The 20,187-nt window shown below is 48.2% G+C and overlaps 2 protein-coding genes across 7 annotated transcripts in view; both read right to left on the bottom strand.

Moving 5' to 3' along the window:
- Positions 1-326: 326 nt before the first annotated feature.
- On the bottom strand, positions 327-15,547 carry CC2D1B (coiled-coil and C2 domain containing 1B). 6 transcript variants are annotated; one of them, XR_003911770.1, is made up of 26 exons: positions 15,408-15,546; positions 13,804-13,890; positions 12,423-12,567; positions 11,529-11,632; positions 11,009-11,167; positions 10,456-10,581; positions 10,138-10,297; positions 9,747-9,928; positions 9,517-9,592; positions 9,296-9,406; positions 9,084-9,214; positions 8,797-8,869; positions 8,469-8,602; positions 7,962-8,079; positions 7,705-7,877; positions 7,172-7,297; positions 6,627-6,685; positions 6,422-6,538; positions 6,010-6,083; positions 5,808-5,866; positions 5,528-5,579; positions 5,020-5,119; positions 4,765-4,855; positions 3,417-3,546; positions 3,007-3,141; positions 327-1,099 (listed from the first exon to the last, which is right to left on the bottom strand). XR_003911770.1 is itself a non-coding variant. In XM_029947333.1 (26 exons), the coding sequence occupies exons 3-25, from the start codon at positions 13,867-13,869 to the stop codon at positions 3,418-3,420; spliced, it is 2,565 nt and encodes an 854-aa protein (XP_029803193.1). In that variant the 5' UTR covers positions 13,870-13,890; positions 14,972-15,153; positions 15,408-15,546; the 3' UTR covers positions 2,451-3,141; position 3,417. The 6 variants fall into 6 exon arrangements, 3 of the variants coding, with proteins under 3 accessions (XP_029803193.1, XP_029803192.1, XP_029803195.1); XR_003911769.1 differs by lacking the exon at positions 327-1,099 and adding an exon at positions 1,165-2,653; XM_029947333.1 differs by lacking the exon at positions 327-1,099 and adding an exon at positions 14,972-15,153 and having other exon boundaries at positions 2,451-3,141.
- A 3,393-nt stretch (positions 15,548-18,940) lies between these two features.
- Positions 18,941-20,187, bottom strand: part of ORC1 (origin recognition complex subunit 1) — a 33,314-nt gene continuing 32,067 nt past the window's right edge. The window contains exon 19 of the mRNA XM_029947849.1: positions 18,941-19,280. Coding sequence (XP_029803709.1) covers positions 19,089-19,280 — 192 coding nt within the window. The 3' untranslated portion in view covers positions 18,941-19,088. The remainder of the gene's footprint in view (positions 19,281-20,187) is intronic.

Below are 20,187 nucleotides of genomic sequence, written 5' to 3'. Positions count from 1 at the left end.
GCAAAGCAGTTTTCAAAGATTGAGCCCTAGAACCACCACCCAAACCTGATAGGAACAGGAAACACTTAGTAGGGGCAGCTATTTTGGGCATAACATCTAGCATGGTTTACATAGAAGTTAGAGTTTCCAAAGGAGCTGGTTCAGTTTTCCTATAGAAGTTGATCTTTCATCCTGCTCAGTACATTTTGCAATTGTCTCTATTTCTTCTGGATCAGTACAAGCTTTTGAATTCTTCCACAAAAAGACAAGCTCTGGCCCTGGAGAGTCAAGTCTGTTCTCAACTATATAAAATATCCTTTATGTTTAGTAAAATAATCTTGTGGAGCTGAGCATAACCAAAGTTAGTTTATTTTCTCCCCCGTTTTATTTTTTTATATTGTATAAGAATTCTATCAAGTGGAGGGCTGAAACCTTAACATTTCTAAAGAAGTAAAATTTTTCTAGAATATAAACTTAGAGACTGAGATAGAGAGATCCTTAGAAGAAAAAAAAAAGAACTGGCATTCTGGTAACTTACATTTTTAAAAACTATTGAATTCTTAACGAAATGTCAGGCAATGTCGTTTCCCCATGTATTTTTACTAACACTTTCTGAGCACCTGCTGGCATCCGGGGTTATGGAAACTTTGCCCTAAGTTCCCATCTAGTGTCTTCCATCATCCACATCATCCTGAATGCTGGTGGGCCCCAAATTTCCAAATGGATTTTCTTCTATCATAACTAATCACTGGGGAATAATTTTTGCATCTAATGTGTTTCAATCTTTAAGCAATCTGAACATTGTTTGTTTCTATGTTTGTGGTAGTGGTTTCTATTTTAATAATGGTAATGAGATTTTTAGCAACTGATAAAGAGTAGAGCAGGAATGATAATGCCCATTTTAGAGCTTGGGAAGCTGAGGTCCTCAGAGGGAAGAATCGGTTTGTGATGGAGCTGGACCAGGTGCAAGCTCCCTGGCTCTACCAGTCTCAGCCCCAGTTTCATCTTGAAAGGAGCTATCTTTACTTAAGGGACAAGATCTTTTAGGAGCTGCACAGAAACATTTAGAAAATATGTTCAGAATTTAGAAGTAATAATGCAGGTTTCACAGTGGTGCTACCTGAAAGGGAAGTAAAGTTACAAAAGAAAGGGAAATTAAAGTCACAAAATATTTGGTTCTCTAGATAAATTTCTAAAAAAAAATTTATTCCATATTTTGTTCAGTTCAGTAATTCTGAAGAAAGCATGTCTTGCACTAGATAGAATTAAAAATGTAAAGCTATTTGGGCTCGGTCCCAACTGCCCAAGAATTACTGATCTCTGATGTTTGGTTGTTACATTAGGACAAATCTTGGGACAAGGAGGCCGAGTAGGCTCCTCCCACTACCAGTGACCCCTGCATGCCTTGGCTACAACAAAGGCCTTTTAAGAATGTCAGTTTCCAAGTCCAGTGGGCGGCTTTGTCTTGCCTTCCTTGGCCTGGAGATTCTGTTTTCCAAAAGCAAACGGTAATGAAACAGACTGAAGTTGAACAGGTTGTGAAGGGAAATCTTTGAGGCACAGAAAATGTCCTATCACATTGGAATAGGGCATTTCCAGCAGAGGCCTGAGTTTAAAAATTCCTAGGGCTGGTTGTTGAAACCTTTGAGGATAAACACCCACAGCTGTCCATCTGCCCTCTTAGGAAGGACCATGTTGGGTGCAGTCCCTTAGGGGAAGACTGGGTTTGGTCAGGAACCCTCCTGACCCACCCCTCTTTGCTCTGAGTCACTTTATGAAGGTCAACAACCCTCCCTTTCATTCTAGATTACTGCTTGTTTGACACACAGATACATGATTGCAATGGTTAAATCTCACATCTGTGGAAATGCTGGTAGTTCACACAGAAGTAAGACTGGCCAGAAAGCTTTTAGGAAAAAAGTCATCTGTCATTCTTGTTCTGTTATCCACTAACAGCTCCACTCTTAAGAGCAAGAAGCATGGTCCAGCCCTATCCTGGAAAAAGACACATAAAAGCTCAAGCCCTGAGCTGTGCTTACGCAGTACTATAGTGACCAGTAAGCTGAATGTATCTGCTTCACTCATAGCCTTTAAAAAATCTTGAGGAATGCTTTGTTGAACCTATTTCTAAGAAATGCAGAATACTGCAGTTTTGGGTATTAATTCTATTGTAATCTACAAATCCCTCCGTCGTCTCCATTCATTCAGAAAAACAAAAGCCAAAGGAGGATGTCTTGGGAAGGAACGAAGGGAGTCCTCTCTCTGATCCATGGAAGACAAGGCTTGCCCTTGCTTTCTCTCAAAAGAGGAAGCGATAGCAGCAGTTTGTCAGTTAACAAATGTTACGGCCACTCTGGCTTTAAAAGTAACAGGGAACAGGGCTCTTATTTAAGACTCTGAGGACTACTCTGCATATAAAGTGTAAAACCCCTATCAGACCTAGTTTCTTAAATAAAAACGGCTACATAAAATTACATATATATGTATATATATGTATTTTTTTTTCTTCCAGTTAACAATCATTTAGTTGTAGGTACATGGACCAAACCCGAGATCCATCCTCACCCTTACTTCCCACCACACAGTCCCGAACATAACTTCCCTCCTCCATGGAGAGCTCTGGGAAGCAGGGAGGCTAGTGCAGCAGCAGTCAGGAACCAAGGCACAGGCACAGCTGGGGTAAACAGAGTCATGGGAGATAGACTGCACTGACCAAGCAGGAGTCACGGAATCCTGCCTGCATCCTAGGCAGGGGGTTTCCCGATCACCCTCAAGTTCTCCCATCCCTTAGTTAAATTTTTTAAAGGCACATCCAGAAATGCTGCAACTGGGGGCTGTGGTAAGCTACACACAGTTGCTAAACAAGGTTTAGTTAAAGGGCAATGAGGCTATCCTTGCCTTCTCCCAGGCAGAGGGGAAGGCAGGGGAAGGGGGAGGGGACTCCTGGAATCCAGCCTGCGTTCACGGAGGCTCAGGGAGGGGCCAGCAACAGCAAAGACCACACTGTATGGTCAGTAATGTACATACTTAACAGATCTTTGGTGCTCAAGTAGCAGCATCTTCCTTACTATGTACAAAGGCTTCTGTAGCCAGCAAAGCTGGGAAAAGTGTGCTCCTGCACACAGTTGCTGACCTCAGTCCTCTCCCAATACTGACAGTCTCCTGCACAAAGGCACAAAGCATACGTAGTAAGTCTAAACTGCAGTGAATATGCAAACAGAGTTTAGAAAAGATTTCCTGTGACAGACTTGGGAAGGTTAACTTCCCTTCCCAGTTCTCTTGAGGATCTTAAGCAACTCAGCCCCAGCCCTACCCAACAGTTTTGCCTCCTAGTTGTCCCCACAGATGAGAAATTCCTACATCATCTCTGCAGATAGGAGGGGAGTATTGGAAGGGTCTCTGAGGGCAGAAGTTTGAGGACTTAGATTGCTGCCCACCTTATAGGCCTCTGGGCTCCAGGACCAGCCAGTTCTCAGTGACCATCTGCACATCCTGGCCACTCAGAGGCTCCCGCAGCCTCACTTTCACCTCCAGCTTGCCCCCAGTGGGCTTCCTTCCATCCAGGACCTGTGAGGACCACGGAGGGAGATGGTAAGTGAGATGGGCCATGGGCTAGGAGCAGACCACTGCCTGTGCTCGTAGGTCATAAAGGAAAGGAGCTCAAGTGTCCTGCAATGTCAACACAAGAGTCTCCACTTCATGACAATCCTGCCCTCCTGCTTTTTGGTGGTTTTAAGTAAGTCTTAGAAAAAGTGACATGTAAATCCAAAGAAGTATCAATGCTCTAAAGTAGAGATGAGAAACCCAGAGTTCTGCCCACTCAGTTTCTTCATGGCAATTCATAGAAAACATGATCTGGTGTCATGCTACAGCCTGAAATACACTAAGCCCAAACCCATACCTCACAGATGGCTCAGAAAGAAGTGAATGGTAAGGCTATACAACCACCCAGGCCAAGAGTTCCTTTCTACCCACTACACTGCTTCCTTCCTTCTAGGCAGGAGCCTGGGCTACTGGAGTACAAAGGGCTACAGGCTCAAGAAGTCTGCCTGCAGTGCGGCCAACAGAGCAGGCGCTGCTTAAGAACATTCTCTCCTGGTCCCCCCAAAACAGGCAGTGGGAAAAGTGGCAAGTGGGACTTGAATCCCAGTTTGGGTAGTGGGAAAAGCCTCGGCCTACAAAGGCATCAGCAAGGATCTGGACTGAGGTCTGCCAAGGACACAAATATATGTGTTTACGGAACACCCTTGTCACTGGATCTTAGTTTCCTCGCCTCTCAGAGACAAGCTCTCAGAGTCCCTGCCTTTGAAATTCACGTAAGTTCACATAGGTTAAGGAGGTGTCTGGAGCCAATTCCTCAACACAGACTAGCTGCATTCTGGTGGGTCCCCAATCTGGAAGTATCTTATCAGTTTTATGTCCAGGGCCTGTTCATGCTGGCTAGACTACACCCACCACACCCACAACTCTGCCCCGCAAAACCTAGGAATTTTTGTATGCCACGCTGACAGCAATGATCAGACCCCTCAAGAGCCCTCTAATCCACCATCCCTGAGAGCTTAGGTGACTCCGAATATTGTGGAAAGAGTATCACTGCTTCCTGTGATGCAATGAAATTTTCTCAGACCCTCTGAATCTCTTCATTTGTGAAATGTGAATAGCACCTCGTCTACAGCACATTTGTGAATACTTTTTCAATAATGGGCACAAAACACCTACAGGAAGGAGTGATTTTCAGTGAATATTGGTTTTTATTTGCCAAATCATCTGGTTTGCCCATCCTACCTCCACAATCTCTCTGATCTCACACTCATTCTCCAGCCGCTCCAGCTTCAGATGGGCTGTGCCAACCAACTTGTCACTTCTGAAGAACGATCTGGGGAACCAAGAACCAGCAGGGTATTGGACTGGCAAGAGCAGGGAAGGCAGGAATGAGCTGGCTGTGCCTGCTGCAGGAGAACTGAACAGCAGCAGGGGCAGCAACAGAAGCCCTTCCTTCCGCCCAGCCCATCCTGGCAAAGTACCTGACAGGAGCCTCACCCTTTGTGGAAGATTTCAAATTTGATTCCTTTGCTTTGGATCACCCTCCTGAAGCCCCGGTGGTTTCGGTTGATGTTTAGTTTGAAGAGCTGATCAAATTCTGCAAGAATGGGAGAAGATAAGAAGTGGCTTGGGCTCCCAGAAGTTTCCTGAGGAAGTGGAAACAGAGGTCCAGAGTTGGCCTCCCCTCCCTCTGCCTACAAGTGAAAGAGACTGCATTAAAGGGAGGTAGAGCATCTACATCCTGGCCTTGGGAGTCCACTTGGACAATTTTTGTAGTCTTACTAGACACAGATTCTACCAAACTGGGATTCAAGTCCCATTTCCACCACCTCCTTGCTCTGGGGCCCTAGGCAAGTTCCTCTACCTCTCTGAGCCTCAGTTTCCCCAACTACCTTTATCTCCCAAGTTGAATAAACCAATTAAAATAACAGATCTGAAAGCACTCTGAAACCAAAAGTGTTACACACCTATCAGAGAACAAGTGGGAAGAGAAAGCGGTCCTCACCTGGAGAGTTTGTGTTCTTCACCACAGCTGTTTTGCTTTTTTGAGCCTGGTCCTAAAGCAGTAAGACGGGAGAGCTCAGGACAGCTTGAAAAAACACTGTATAGGTCAAAGAACTGTAGGCCAAGTATTGAAGGAAGTGACTGCCCCTTGTGAAGAATGCACCCACGGTTCTTCAAACCCCTCCCTGTAGCCAGACCTCCCAGGGAATACAGAGAAATTGAGCACAGGGTCCTGAAATGGATGATTGGGGTCAGGGATCCTACCTCTACCTGAACCTCACCGAGTTAGGGTAGTGGAACTCAAACCGCACAAAAGCATCCAAGTCATCAGGAGTCACCCCTATGAAGGAGAAATGAGAGTCGGGGTCAGAAGGAATACCACGGAGACTAGTGCTTGATGTGGAGGGTGAGCCAGTGCCTCCCTATTGACTGGGGGTGAAGTGTCTGGGCAACAGCCTGGAGTAAGGGTGGCTCTTGGGCTACCTGAAGGGGCTGGGAGGTTCATTCCCCGAACAATGATCAGATGCATTTCTGTGCTGTTGAGTTCTGAGAAGATCCTACAGCCAAGAAGCAAAGAGAAAGCACAGTGAAGGGCGGTGGCAGGAAAAGGTCTCCTCTTCCAGTGCCTGCCCAGTGAGGGGGTAGTCAGGAGAACAGACCCAGGGAAGCAAAGTTTGTCTGGGCTAACAGTGGTCGAGCTGAATACAGACCTCAGACTTACATGACCTCCAGTCCAGAGTTTCCTCCACAGCCACCACCCAGCTCTGAGCTTCTCACAGGCAGGTAGCTAAACCCACTTCCCCCAGCCCCAGTGCCTATGGCCAGGCCAAGCCTGAAAGCCTCACTACAGGGGCCTAAATCTCTTAGAGCCACTGTCTCCCATAGACTTTGGCACCTCACAGTCTGGAATGTCTTCAACTCAAAGTGGTGGCCAGGAGGGTCAAGGCCCTGGGCCTGGGCCAACTGCAGGATCTCAAGCTGCTGCTTACGGTCCTGAGCGAGTTTCTCAAACCTGATAGGGATGGATGGGCATGTCAGCACTGTAGGACTCACTTTCTCCTTCCCACCCAATAAGCCCCAGCCCGAGGCCTTGCACTTACCGGGTAGTCTCAGCCACATTGCCCTGGTGCATGAACTGCTTGGAGAATAGCAGACACTTCTGAAAAGAAGGGCCCAGAGTGAGTGCAGAGCCCATAGTGGGACTGTCTTGGTTGGCATTTGAAGCCTAATTTCTCAATGTTCCAACCTTCTGTAGCCTCACCCCTCCTCCCAACACCTACTATATCCAAGGCCACTGTTTGCAAGTTCCACACACTTTTCTGCCTAAGTTTTTGCTGTTTCCTGAGAATAGCCATCCCCAAAATTCACTTAGCAAACTCCTATTTTTCCTTCAAAACCCAATAGAAACATCACTTCACAAGCAGACTTAAAGGCAACAGTTCAGGTATGGCCATACAAAAATACACATGTATATCCATCTCCCTTAAAACTTCCCTCCTCCCATCTATAAATACATTACCCATGGTCACACAACCAGTATGTGGAAGAACTAGAATTTGGATCCGGGCCTATTTGATCTGGGTCCCATACCTTTCCCCAAAGGAGGCTGCGGGCACTGAAACAGGAAGACAAACAGTCCACTGACCTCATGTTGCTCCAGAAGCATTTTTTGTAGCTGGGCATATACTTCCTCAGCCTTCTGGGAGAGTCGCAGGTCCTCATGGTGAATGAGGATAAAGTCACCCTCCTCATCGGTCAAGGGTGAAGGGACCTGTCCAGGTCATAAGGCCCCTCAGGGGCCGCAAGAGTCAGATTATTCCTCTACTGAGCCTAACAAATGCAGAATCCAAATTAAATGTTTCTCAAGTTTCTACTAACCTCCAGTGATGGAAACTTATTGCCTCTCATTCTATCCCACGCTGCTACAATGCTCTGCTTTCCACTAGCCTTGCCATGCCTCGTCATCTCTGACCTCAGGCAGCCCATCTAGCCTTCCCTGGTCTCTCTTATGTCCATCAGGTAGAGCAGCATAAGCAACAAGCTCTTTCCCAGGTGTCACCACATCCTATCTGCATCCAATCCCCTCTAAGTAGCTGCTTCATTCACGACCCTGCCGGTCAAGGCTGCCAACGTCTCCTCTGCCTGAGAAGTCCAGCTGTTTAACCAGGTGAGACTCACCTTAGAGAGGTCCACAGGTCGCCCAGCTCGCACCTGGGTGATCTGAGCTTCAAGGGATTTCGCTACCCGTAGATGGGCTTTGGCCTGCTCCAGGTCCTGGCCACGCTTGGCCTGCAGGGCTGCCCGCTGGTATTGCAGTTTCCGTGCTTCTAGCAATGCCAGCTGCTCGCGCACTGAAGGGCGAAGGATAATGGTTAGAACCATGCCTGTCCCTCACTACAGCCTTTGCTCCTCCATCCCTCTCCTCCCCAACTCACCAGAGGGACTCAGTGATTCCTTAGAACTTGAGGCCTTGGTCTCTGGCAGGGCACGGAATGAAGGGACCGCAGACTGTGCTGGCTTCTTGGCCACCGGGGCCTGGGCTGGGGGCTTATCCTGCAGGTTCCCAGGAAGCTGTCACAGGGAATCTGTTCCCCACCCAGGCTCTCTTCCTAAGGCTGCACTAGCTTGCTGTGTAACCTAAAAGGAATGGCTTCCTCTCATGGGAATCTCAGAGCTGGAAGCAGTCTCAAAATCTCCCCAGTAGGAAACAGCAGAGTAATGTGGACTGAACCAGGGTTCTGGAGTTAGAAAGACCCTGTTTTAAATCTAGCTCTGCTAACTCCTAGCTGGGTGCCCTTAGCTAAGTTTTTTCTCTGTAAAACAGAAGAAAGCATACCAACCTCCCCAGGTTTGTTAGTATGGACTACAACAGGGTCTGGGTTTACCCCTTATCTGTAGTTTCCCCCCACCAATCCCTGGACGTCCTAGGTCCTCAGCCAAACCTCCTCTTCATCCTCATTCTCTGCTGGGGCTGCATCCTCCAAGGAAGCCAGTTTCTGGGCAGCGGCTAAAGTAGCTGCCACTGCATCCTCCTCAGTGCCCACAATGGGCTCCAGACCAGGAATGGCGGGGAATCCTGTGGAAGAAAAAGACAGCTGGGAGAGGATAGGGGAGGCCCAGGCTGCTGTGGGCCTTGGCTGGGTCTTCCTGGCCATGGCTGGGATAGATGGCTCCCACAAAGTAGAGGCAGATACAGGAGAAATCATTTCCCTTTCCCCCTTTCTTGCTCAGAAAGCTCTTCAAACAGCCCCTCGGCCAAGCCCCACTTACCTGGAGGAACAGGCAACTCCGCAAAGTCAACTTTCCGTCCTGCCCGGTGTGCTCGAATGGCATCTTGATATTGCTGGAAGGGAAGGAAGGAAGGGACTTACCATGGGCAGCAGTCTGCAGGCCCCACACAGGTAGAGAAAGACTAAAAGCACTCCTAGAAGGAAAAAGACCCCAGAGGCAGCAGGAAGTCCAGAGAGAGAGATGGACAGATAGAGACTCAAAGACCAGGGCCAACTGCAACAACAGAAGGCTGACACAGGGCAGGGGCTGTGCAGCTGTGGGCCCACCTTGGCAATGCGCTCATGCATCCGGGCCTTGCGCTCATCCCCACTGCTCCGGGCCTGGATGCCTGCCTCGCGGTACTTGTTCAGTCTCTGCTGCAGAGCATCCAGCACTGTCTGTGGCTCAGCAGGGACCACTTGAAAGGATACAGGAAATGGCGTCAGTTCTGCTGCCTCTCTCCAGGTCCCCACTCCACAGCCCCACCAGCCCATCCTACCTGGGGCTGCTGGAGTGTCCGGTGCCATCACTGGCTGCACTCGCTCCACTGCTGGAGGTACAACTGAGGGTGCTGTGAGGGCCTTGGAAGCCTGTGGGAGGGGCTTCAGGTCTGGGGACCCAGAGTAGAAGTGTAGATGGGGGTCCCTGGGCAGCCCCAGTCCTGAAATTCCCCCCCAACCTCAGCTTAGGCAGGCCCCACCCCACTGGCCCCATACTGACCCTCAGGTGCTGGGGGTATGGCATTCAGGTCCACGGGCTGCCCCTTCTCCAGGGCCTCTAAGACTGCACCAAATCTCTATAGTAGGAAAAGCAGGTGTGGGCATAAAGCCAGGAAACCCTGGCTGAACCCTGACCCCCTGATCACTCCCCAGACCAGACTCTCTCCAGGTCACTGTGGCCCTATGTGAAACAAGGGCTTGAACACAGGGTCTCTGAGTTAGACATCATACTTTCCCAATCCTCATGAGCTCTCGGGCACGGTCTAGGTCTCCAGCCCGCTTGGCATTCAGGGCAGCCAATTTGTACTCTCTCTGTCGGGTCGACAACAGGGCCTGTGGGTCTGGGTCTGAATCAGGTGGAGCAGAAATGCCAGGACTGCCCAAGAAGCTTGTCTCAGGCTGGGAGGGGTTGTCTATTAAGAAACAAAAAGCCCGCAGAGAGCGGATAAGGGTCAAAGAAGGTGCATACCTTGGGTTCCCAGGGCCTACTGCCTACAGGTCTGGTTGGCCTAAGAACCTTTCAGAGAAGTTGCATCTGATGACAATGGACAGTGGCAGGATGGGGAAGCGGCCATGGGCTCTGACTGGAAACTAGGACAGGACTTGAAGGTTTCCAAATAACCTGGCTCCATGGTGAACAGAGCTGGGGCATCTGCCTCAGGGTTCTTGTCAGCTGCATCCTGGGCGGCCAGCTGTCTCTTGCCCAAAGCCACTGGAGGTGGAATCTCATCCTCACTGACCTTCCGGCCTTTCCTCACAGCAGCCAATTGGGACTCCAGAGTCTGAGAGAGAGAACCCAGAAATCTGGCCAGCCATCTCAGCCTGAACCCTGCTTGAAGCCAGGCCAGGAATCCTTCACCTCCACAAGGCTGGTGGGGAGGCCTCCCCTCTCGCTGCTTTACCCACTGTCCTCTGCCCCGCTCCACGCAGCCCAACCCACCTTCAGGCCGCGCTCACAGCGCCTGGCTTTGGCTGCTTCACCTGCCTCCTTGGCACTGGCTGCAGCCTCCCGGTAGTTGCGGATCCGATCCTCCAGCAGAGCCTGCAGCCCCCGAGGCCCTTCAGCCTGTAGATACTTCAGTTCAGGGCATGGCCACTCCAAGGCCAGCTAGGCCCTTGCTGCTCCCTCCCTGCAAGGAAGCTGCCCCAGAAAATGGAGCTCTTGGATTCAAGGAGAAGGAGAGCCTAAAAGCCTCAAGGTACGAGGCAAAGACTCACTGGAGAGGCCAGAGGCCATATCAGAGGCAAACACAGAGGCTTGGACAATCTGCGGGAGCCAGGGAATGGCTGTAGGGGGTGGTCTGGGAGAACAGAGAGGCCTTTGAGGCTGGCCAGCCACCAAGCAGTTTCTCAGGCTTTGTCTGTGCTTGGGGCAGCTGCTGGAGGGCCCTGGAAAGGGGCACTGCAGCCTTCCTATGCAAGCCATGTTACATGCACGTTATACACAGACACGTAGGGGCATCAAAGCCATACAAGATTCCTCCAGAACCTACCTGAGCTGCTGGGACTGAAGCTGTTAGTAGAGCTGTCTGCCCTGGACGTTCAATGTCTTCTGGTCCCTTCTCCTCCTCAGAACCACCTGGGCTGGCTGTCTTATCACCAACAAGTGGCCCCACCTCCTCATCTGCACCGAGGACCTCCTGTAGCTCAGTCTGGGGAGACACAAGTCTCAGGAGCTTGGGAATCTCATGGCCATACCCATGATAGGGTATAAGAATAAAGAGCCCTCTCCCCGCAGCTATATTTCCCAATATCAGTCACTGTGCCTAAAAGTTCTTTTTACCATTAATCTGACCAAGGAGAGCCTTAAAAACAGTGAACATTCCAAATCTGAAAATCCCCAAATGCATAGTTCAGACCACACACCAAAGGGGATTGGTCTTACAGTGTGGTTAGGAAAATGGGCCCAAGCAGGGCAAAGCACACACTCAACCTCAGAACACATGAGACAAACCCCAGGCCCATTCCACATGCTTGACCACAGCGCCCTCAGACACAGCCTGACAGACGAACCAGCAAGTCTGCATCATCCTCCAGCCCTTCCTCCTCCTCCTCCTCCTCCACATCCCGCATACAGTCCGCAGCCAACTTCTCGATGTGGGCCATAGGCAGGGGAGCTGAGGGAAGAGGGTCACAGAGGGTCAGGGCAACTCAGAAAAAGTCCATGAGGAGTGTCTTCAATCCACAGTGACAGCAAAACACACCCAGGTGGAAATCCTCCCTCCCTTCCACAGCCAAAGTCCCACCTGGAAAATTCCTGCTCTTCCTTTATGACCCAGCTCAAAAGACCCTCAGCTGGGAAAGCTTCCTGGGTCCTGCAACAAGCATACTCCCTTCTTGGCATTTTTGTGTTGTAGTTATTCATAACATGTCCATCCATTCCCCCAACCACACCTTTCACATATGTAAGATTTTTAATGTCCCTTGAAGCTTCACAACAATTATTCAGGATAAATAATACAATCTCCATTTTACAGAAGCGAATTGATAATAAAACCAATGTTAATCTTCCTAAAGTGCAATCCTAGTAAGTGGCAGAGTGATGATTCAAACCCAGGCTCGTCTAACTATCTACCTTCTTACTCATTTGCTACAATTTCTGTGCATTTATTATGTGCCCAGCGCAGTCCATGCTGAGCCCCTCTATACTGGGCCCTGGCTAGGGCTAAGATAGAGACCTGAGTCAGTCTACTGATTGTCTACAACGGGGAGGAGGGTGGTCAGAGAAAGGGTGAGCTTCCCGTCACACAGGACAAAACGACCTCTTGGTGGGAATGCTGCAGAAGAAGGGCTATCAGAGGGACCAGGATGTCTAACGGGCTCCTCCCAGGTATGAGGAGAGAACCTCTCTACCAGCCTGAATCCATCTGGTCCAAGCACCGACCCAGCCCAATGACACAAACTCACCCTGCCCCTTGGGTGCTGGCTTCCTGCCTGTGGCCCCCCCTTCCCCAGTGAGGGCCAGCAGTTCAGCCTCCAGGTCCCCATCATCTTCAGTCTCCTCCATCCCCAGCAGCATGTCCTCAGGGCTGAACTCCACAAAGAGCCCCAGCTGAAAGCAGAGAACGGTTCTGAGAAACCACACAATGAGGCCCAGCCCCAGAGCCAGTCTCAAGCAATCAGTGACTCCTTCACTATGTGTGAGGCCCAACGTGCAGATAGGGAAACAGGCCTGAAACATTAGCCTTTGGGACAATTATCTCCCTGGTGATTATACAGAACCCAGTACGACTACACTGCCATTATCATTACTCACAGCATAACAGTATTAGCTGCCAGGTGCTTAGCACTCGATATGATTATCTTATTAAGTCTCACAATCCTGAGAGGTAGGTCCTATTTTAGTTGTGGTAAAACATATGTAACATAAAAATTACCACCTTAACTGTTTTTTTTAAGTAAGCTTTACACCCAACATGAGGCTTCAACTCAGGAGCCCGGGATCAAGAACTACCTGCTGCACTGACTGAGCCAGCCAGGTGCCCCTCACTTTAACCATTTTCAAGTGCACAGCTGAGGGGCATTAAGCCCATTCACAGTGTTGTGCTACCATCACCACCATCTGTCCACAGAATCCTTTTCATCTTATTAAACAACTACCTCCCCTCTTCCCCCGTCCACCACCATTCTACCTTCTGTCTCTATGAATTTGACTACTCTAGGAAAAGGTAGTTCTATTTTTATCTCCATGTTCAGATGAAACTGAGACAGCCTTGTAAGTGGCAGACCTAGAATTTAAAAATAAAGGTCTTGTGACTTGAGTCTATGCTCTTTATTCCACAACCTCCCTTACTCGCCTCTTTTAAGACAATAAAATGGACTAAAATTTCAGGACTTGGACCCAGAAGAAATAAAGGCAGCAGAAAATAGACTTCTCAGTCTCCCACCTGGGCCACAGCTCTATGTCCCTAAGCAGCAAAACTCTCCCAGTGGCACAGTCCTCAAGCCCTGGTATCCTTGGCTGGCAAGCAGTCATGGCGCTAAACGAGAAACCCATAACAGTGCTGACACCCCCATCAGGACACCCTAAATTTGGTGGTTCCTGAACCCTCTGGATCACACATATGGAGATGGCCATGGCAGGCTGCCTGGGTTGAAACAGTAGAGTTCAGGCCTCATCTCCCACGGGTGGATGGCAGGGGGCTAGTCACAGGGTCTCTGCCAACTCCAGGAGGAACTGCTCAAAGTCTCTGCACTAATGGGGAAGCCAAACAGGTGACCCAGTTTGCCCAAACTGTCTAGAGACCCTCAAGCTCAGGCCGAGGAATGAAGGAGGCTGTGTCCATACCTGCTTTGCAGCTGCCAAACCCTGGCCACTGGCCTGAGGGCCTTTCCGAGCTCTTGGCCCCGGCATCTTGACAGCCTAGATACCTGTCTGGTGGGGAGAGGAAGAGACTCAGACTGAAGCAGCCCATAAGCCCCACCTCCAATAGTGCAACCTGTGGTGAGGTGTGGCTAATAAACTCCCAGAGAAAAAAAGGCAACGTTTAAACCAAAGGATGAAATATTAACACTGGAATCATAGCAATGAAGCAAGCAACATGGGAGACAGAAGGGATGAGACCCACCTGTTAATGGGTTTAAGTGGGGAGTGTGGACACACAATAAAACTTACTGAACCGATTGACCAATCTGGATTAAACCCGAGAGGCTCAGTGAGGGGGAGTGGCATAGGAAAGCAGATTCAGAGACAGGGCTGGTACAGGCTGGGTAGGATTCAGAAAGGCTCTAAAGCTGTGCCAAACATGGTACCGAATATGGCTTTTAACTTTAAATTAAATTTAAAGTGCAGTTCCTTAGCTAGTGGCTACCGCTGGCCAGCACAAACACTGAACATTTTCATCACCACGCAAAGTTCTACTAGACATTGTGCTCTAGAGAAATCTGACTCAGCATTCTGATTCAGAGATCTCACAACCTTTCACAGGAGTATGTGAAAGAATCTTGCTGGGCACCGGGAGAGCAGGAATTAATGACATGTCTCAACCCTCAAGAGAACATTTACATGGTGGGGACAGTCTCTTCAGTGGGCAAAAGCCACACAGGGCTTCTCCAGGGACCCTGGATCTCCGGGAGTGGCCACTTACCCAGCACAAACAGAAAAGGCATCTTGGCGAAAGTGATGTTTGCGCTGAGTCATGAAAAAGTTGGAGGCAGGGAAGGGGTATGGATTTCCAAACAGAGGGAACAACCTGACCGTGGTTCCAAGGTGAGAAACAGTTTGGCCTGCACAAGAAAGCTAAAGAGCTGGGATTACTGGGGTTAAGAAATGGTACAAGACAAGCTGAAAATCTGTACAAGGAGCAAAACAGAAAAACCTTTAAGTCTAAAGGACGTTCAGCATTATCCTGAGGGCAGCGGACGTGAAGGGACCAGGCCAGTGATTCAGAAACCTCCCTCCAGCTACAGAGGGGATGGGGTAGGAGGGCGAATGGAGCCTTCTTGGTACCACGCACCTCGCAACGGCACCAGCAAAAGTAGTGAGCAAAGGGAGCACGAGATCCAGAGAAGCGGGTGGATTCCACGGTCAGAGAGTAAAATCAACAGGGCTCCGAGGTTAACTGGATGTGGGTGCATGGGCCGGGGCGCTCAGGGTGACTCCAGAGTTCACTGATTTAGGTGAATGGCGGGCCATCACCTGAGCGGGAGGCACGGAGTGAGCGGACTCGGGGAAGAGACAAAGTCGGTCAGACAAGCCGAGTCTGCGGCTCCGGGGCCGTCGGTGCTGGGCCTGAGCTCAGGAGAGAAACGGATAGCGGAAGGCGCAGGGGAGACGAAGCCGAGGGACCCCACTCCAACGCGGCAGGACGCACAGCCCTGCCCTGCCCCAGCGCCTCCATCTCCCCCGGCGCCCGGTATCTCCCCTCGCCGAGGGGCAGGTACACTGCATACCTCGCGGTGGATCCAAAACCTGCCCAGGCCTTAGGCACCCGGTATCGCCCAGGGCTCCCGCAGGCCCCGGGCGGCCGCGGCGGCAGTAGCTGCTGCCGTGACAGGAAGCGACTCTGCGGGAGACGGCTCGCGCCCTCACACGTGACTTCACGGCCCTTAAGGCGCGTATTACGCATGCGCAACATGAGGTGGGCGTGGCAAACCAACAGGTGACTCCAAGGGCGAGGTTTTACAGCGCGCAGGCGCCTTCGGGCAGGTAGTGGGAGGATCGCGGAGAGGGTCGTTGGTAGGTTTGGGGGTTGTGCCGTTGCTGGCGCAAATGCAGTAGGGTCGTTCCCTGCTCTGCTTCCTCCCCTACTCCCAGTATGAAGCTCCTGGGCGCACGCTCGCCAGACCTATATCGCCTCACGCCCTCGCCCCCCCCACCTCTGAGTGGAGGCGGGGCTTGCTTGCTACTTTCGTCGGTGTAGTCTTTGTAATTGAGTCTTTAGAGAAATGGAAGTGGGGCTCACTATTTCTTAATCGTTGAGCAAATGAATGTACATTTTCCAGTCAGAAGGCGGGTTGAACATCTAAGACAGGCAGTGTTCATTGCATCTCTTCATTAGGTCACTTCAAACCGAGATAACTCCTAAAACCAGCAGGGCGATGAAATGGCGGGTGGATGGGGCGTTAAAGAGAATCTTTATTTTAAAAACTTGCAATGCCCTCCTGCCTAAATCCTGTACTTCTACACTATTCTTGTTTTGCGGTTTGTGTTTGTAGTTAGCTGTTTCAAAAATCTTCCAGTTTTCTCGGATAAAGGGCTTTTCCATCTCTATGCTGCTTTTGGGTGATTTTCCAGAGACCGTCTTTATACCACTTTAAAATTTAAGTTTCAAAAATAAAAAGTTGAAATTTTCCTCTTTCTCATTTCTTCTCATTAAAAGTTTTATAACGAAATACTTAATATATACACAGATCTACAATATTTGTTGGAATGCAACCTCCGTAAAAGCATAAAGTTCTGTGGTAGGGACCCCTCCCAAAGGAGAGAGAAAAAGAGGAGAGAAGACCTCAGGTCACCTGGATATGCGCCAGGTGCCTACATCCTCCATGACTTTGTAAACGGAGACAACTCAATTAGACTGCATGTTTATCTGTGTTACCATATATGGAAGACAAAGAAATAGAAAATGTATTTGAAAAAAACTATGCCATGTGATTTGGGCCGCTCAGTTCTTTGGGTACGAACCCAACTGAGCGATGCCGGCAGGAATAAAGTGCTTCCTGGGGGAAAAAAAGCCTCAGTTGTCAGGACTCTGTGCGAGAATCCTGCTACACTCTAAGTTCTCTCTGGTGTCTAGAGCAGTGCGTGCATGGACATAGTAGTAGGTACTCAATAAATAGTTCGTATTTTTTATGTGAATTGACAAATACGTGGGTGCCTACCACAGTTTAAGAAAAAACAGTACAATACAGTTGAAAGCACCTGTACACCTCTCATGTTGCAACCCTTTCCCAAAGAGATACCTCATCTCCTGAATTTGGTATTTTATTATTTCTACTATGTACATATCCTCAAGCAATCCATAGTATTATTTTTTTGCAAATTTTAATACTGTATCATTAGTATCACTACATATGTTCTTCAACCTCTTTTTCTACTCTATCAGCTTCAACCATATCAATACTTTTACTTTATCTAGTTTTTTCATTTTTCTATGGTACTTCACAGTATGAAAACAATTCACTTTACCAATGACTCTCCACTACAGTGCTATGAACATTTTTTTTTTTTAATGGTTACTTATTTTTGAGAGGCAGAGCGTGAGAGGGGCAGGGGCAGAGAGAAGGACACAGAATCTACAGCAGGTTCCAGGCTTTAAGCTGTCAGCACAGAGCCCTTGCAGGCCTGGAACCCACAAACTGCAAGATTATGACCTGAGTCAATCTGACGCGCTTGACCGACTGAGCCACCCGGCGCCCCTGCTAGAACATTCTTGTACACAACTCCTGGGGTACACATGTTTCTTTAGGGTACAGGCCTAGGAGCGGGATTGCTGGCTCACAGGGTTTCTGCATTTTCCAGAGTAAGTATTGCCAAGTTCTCTCCCAGGTAGTTTCAATGGGGCATTTGGGTTCCAGTTGATGCCTACTGTCATGGAAAACTTTTCTAACACAAGTGAAAGCGTTTTGGCTCTCAAGCCTCACTTACTATGTTGCCATTTTGTTGGTCATTCAGGTTTCTTACTTTGTAGATGATTCATTTTTCCTTTTTTATTATGTAATACATTCTGATACTGATCCTCCATTGTATGCAGTTAGAGATATATGTGCATATATATATTTTCTGAATTGAGATTTACAGATATTCTATTTTACTCAGATTTCATCATAATTCTCCCAAGGACAAGGGCATTCTCCTACATAACCACAATATCTGCCACTCAAAAAGTTTAACATTTACATAATACTTACATAACTTACAGCCCCAAATTATGTTTATAATTATATCTCTTAAATCCAGACCCAGTCGGGGTGCCTGGGTGGCTCAGTCGGTTAAGCCTCCGGCTTCAGCTCAGGTCAAATCTACATTCTTGGGTTCGAGCCCTGCATCGGGCTCTGTGCTGGCAGCTGGCTCAGAGCCTGGAGCCTGCTTCCGGTTCTGTGTCTCCTTCTCTCTCTGCCCCTCCCCCTCTCATGCTCTGTCTCTCTCTGTATCAAAAATAAATAAAACATTAAAAAAAATCCAGACCCAGTCAAGTTTTACACAGTGCATTTAGCTATTGTCTCATTTCCCTATTCTCCCATAGCTTTTTGGTCTTTTGGGATACTGCTGTTTTTGAATAGGAATAGTTGCTTTGCCTAATATTTTCACCTCAACTTTGATTTGTCTGGGAATTTCTTATCAGTAGATTTGGGTCAAACATTCCTGGAATGATCATTAACATCATAAGGAGGCTTTAGATGTCTGTTCCATTGTTGGGTGGAAATATAAATATGAGAATTGCAAAGTTACACAAAACACCCTGCCAAGATTTTGGCTAAAATAGATTTGTATTTAGAAATTAATTATATATCTTCATTACATATATTTCTTGATACCTTGTATTTTCTGTGCCTTCTACGTTTTTTATTGAAATATTTGTTTTTATGATAAGTAACTTTTAAAAATTCTGTTTTCTAGCTATTTGTTGGTAGGGATTATTTGTCACTGATATTATTTCCAAGTTCGTTTTTATAAACTAAGTGTGTTATATTCACATTGTCCAAAAGGTAAGATCCATTACTGTAAGTCTTCCTCTAACCCTGACTGCAGCCATCTAGTTCTTTCCCAGAGGGAACCAATGTAACCAATTTCTTGCATACTCTCCCACAACTCTTTTATACAGATCCATTTTATACATACATATTTATACATAGTTGTGTGTCTACCATGTCACCTTAGATTAATGGTAGGGCCACTAATGAAACTTGTAAGGACGACTTGTAGTAGGAAGGATGGCTCGGTTTTATAATCTGAGGTCTGTAATGACTGCAAACTTCTCAAACACTCTAGAAAAAGTAAATTTAATGGAAAATTCCAAAACACATGACAGCCATTTCCATTCAGTATATTTTGCTACAATCTGATGTGCTTGCAAAAAGGAAATCAAGCTCTTTTAGACAGCCGATCACAGTCCTTTCTGGCAAAGCCCTTCACTCCTTCAGCGCGTACAGCACGTCATCCTGGCTGACGTTGAGCCGCACACGGAGGAGGAGGTCGTTCCTGCTGGACTCCACAAGGAGGAGGCGACAGGAGCCCAGGTGAGAGCACACTGCCATGGTCTCCGACATGGTGGGGTACGGGAGTCCCTCCATTCTGCACAGTGCCACGTGTTGACTGTAGACCTAGAAACAAGAAGCAAATCTGAGGTCAGATGCCAGAAAGCTTAAGAGGAAAGGTAGTCCTGATTCTGTACCCATTCATTTATTTCTTCTTTTAGGAAAGTCAGATACTTCTTATCCAGGATACTCAATACCCTGAGGGCATCAACCGGTGCCTCACTGGGGCACAAATGCAGGGGCAAAATGCTATTCTGCCTTTGGAATCAGAGCAGGTCTAAATCCTGGTTCTACCAATCACCTAAATAATGCAACCCTGGGTAAGTGATTTCACTTTTTGAGCTTCAGTTTCATCTGTTAAATACACTGCCACATCCTTCATGTGTTAATGGATATAAAATATCTAGTAATTATCACTCATACAAACAATCCTAGTCCCCAGGGAGAATTGAGAGTTCCAATTGAGATTTTCATAATTCAGGTTAAATTTTACTACAAGGGCATTTTCCTTAGCAGATTAAAGCACATAGGTGCCAAAGCATGACCTCTGGAAAAGCAGAATGGCCCAGGAGGAACGCTGCACAATAAAGGGAGGCAGGGAGATAATGGGAAACATAGATTCCTAAAGCGCCCCTGTGGGCCCCGCAGGCCTGAAGCACCTCCTGGTCCCTCTCTGTTCCATTTATAAACCACCCCAACCCCCATTCCCACCCAGGGAGCTTCTCAGGAGCAGGGCTATTGACCAATTCAGCTCAGGGCTGCTGGATCACATCACAGTCCTGACACACTGCAGATGTTCAGGAAATGTTTACAAACTGGAATGAAAGCCGCTCTCTACAGAAGAGCTGTCTCAGGCTCTAGAAGAACAATAATGGGCAAATATAACCAACACCTAAATGTTTAAAACAGTTTAAAGTGCTCAATTTGGCAGCACATATACTAAAACAGAATTTAAAGAAGAAAATGTGAAAGG

Source organism: Suricata suricatta, chromosome 8, assembly GCF_006229205.1.
Source record: "Suricata suricatta isolate VVHF042 chromosome 8, meerkat_22Aug2017_6uvM2_HiC, whole genome shotgun sequence".
NCBI classification, from domain to species: Eukaryota; Metazoa; Chordata; class Mammalia; order Carnivora; family Herpestidae; genus Suricata; species Suricata suricatta.
This window is presented reverse-complemented; position numbering and strand designations above follow the sequence as displayed.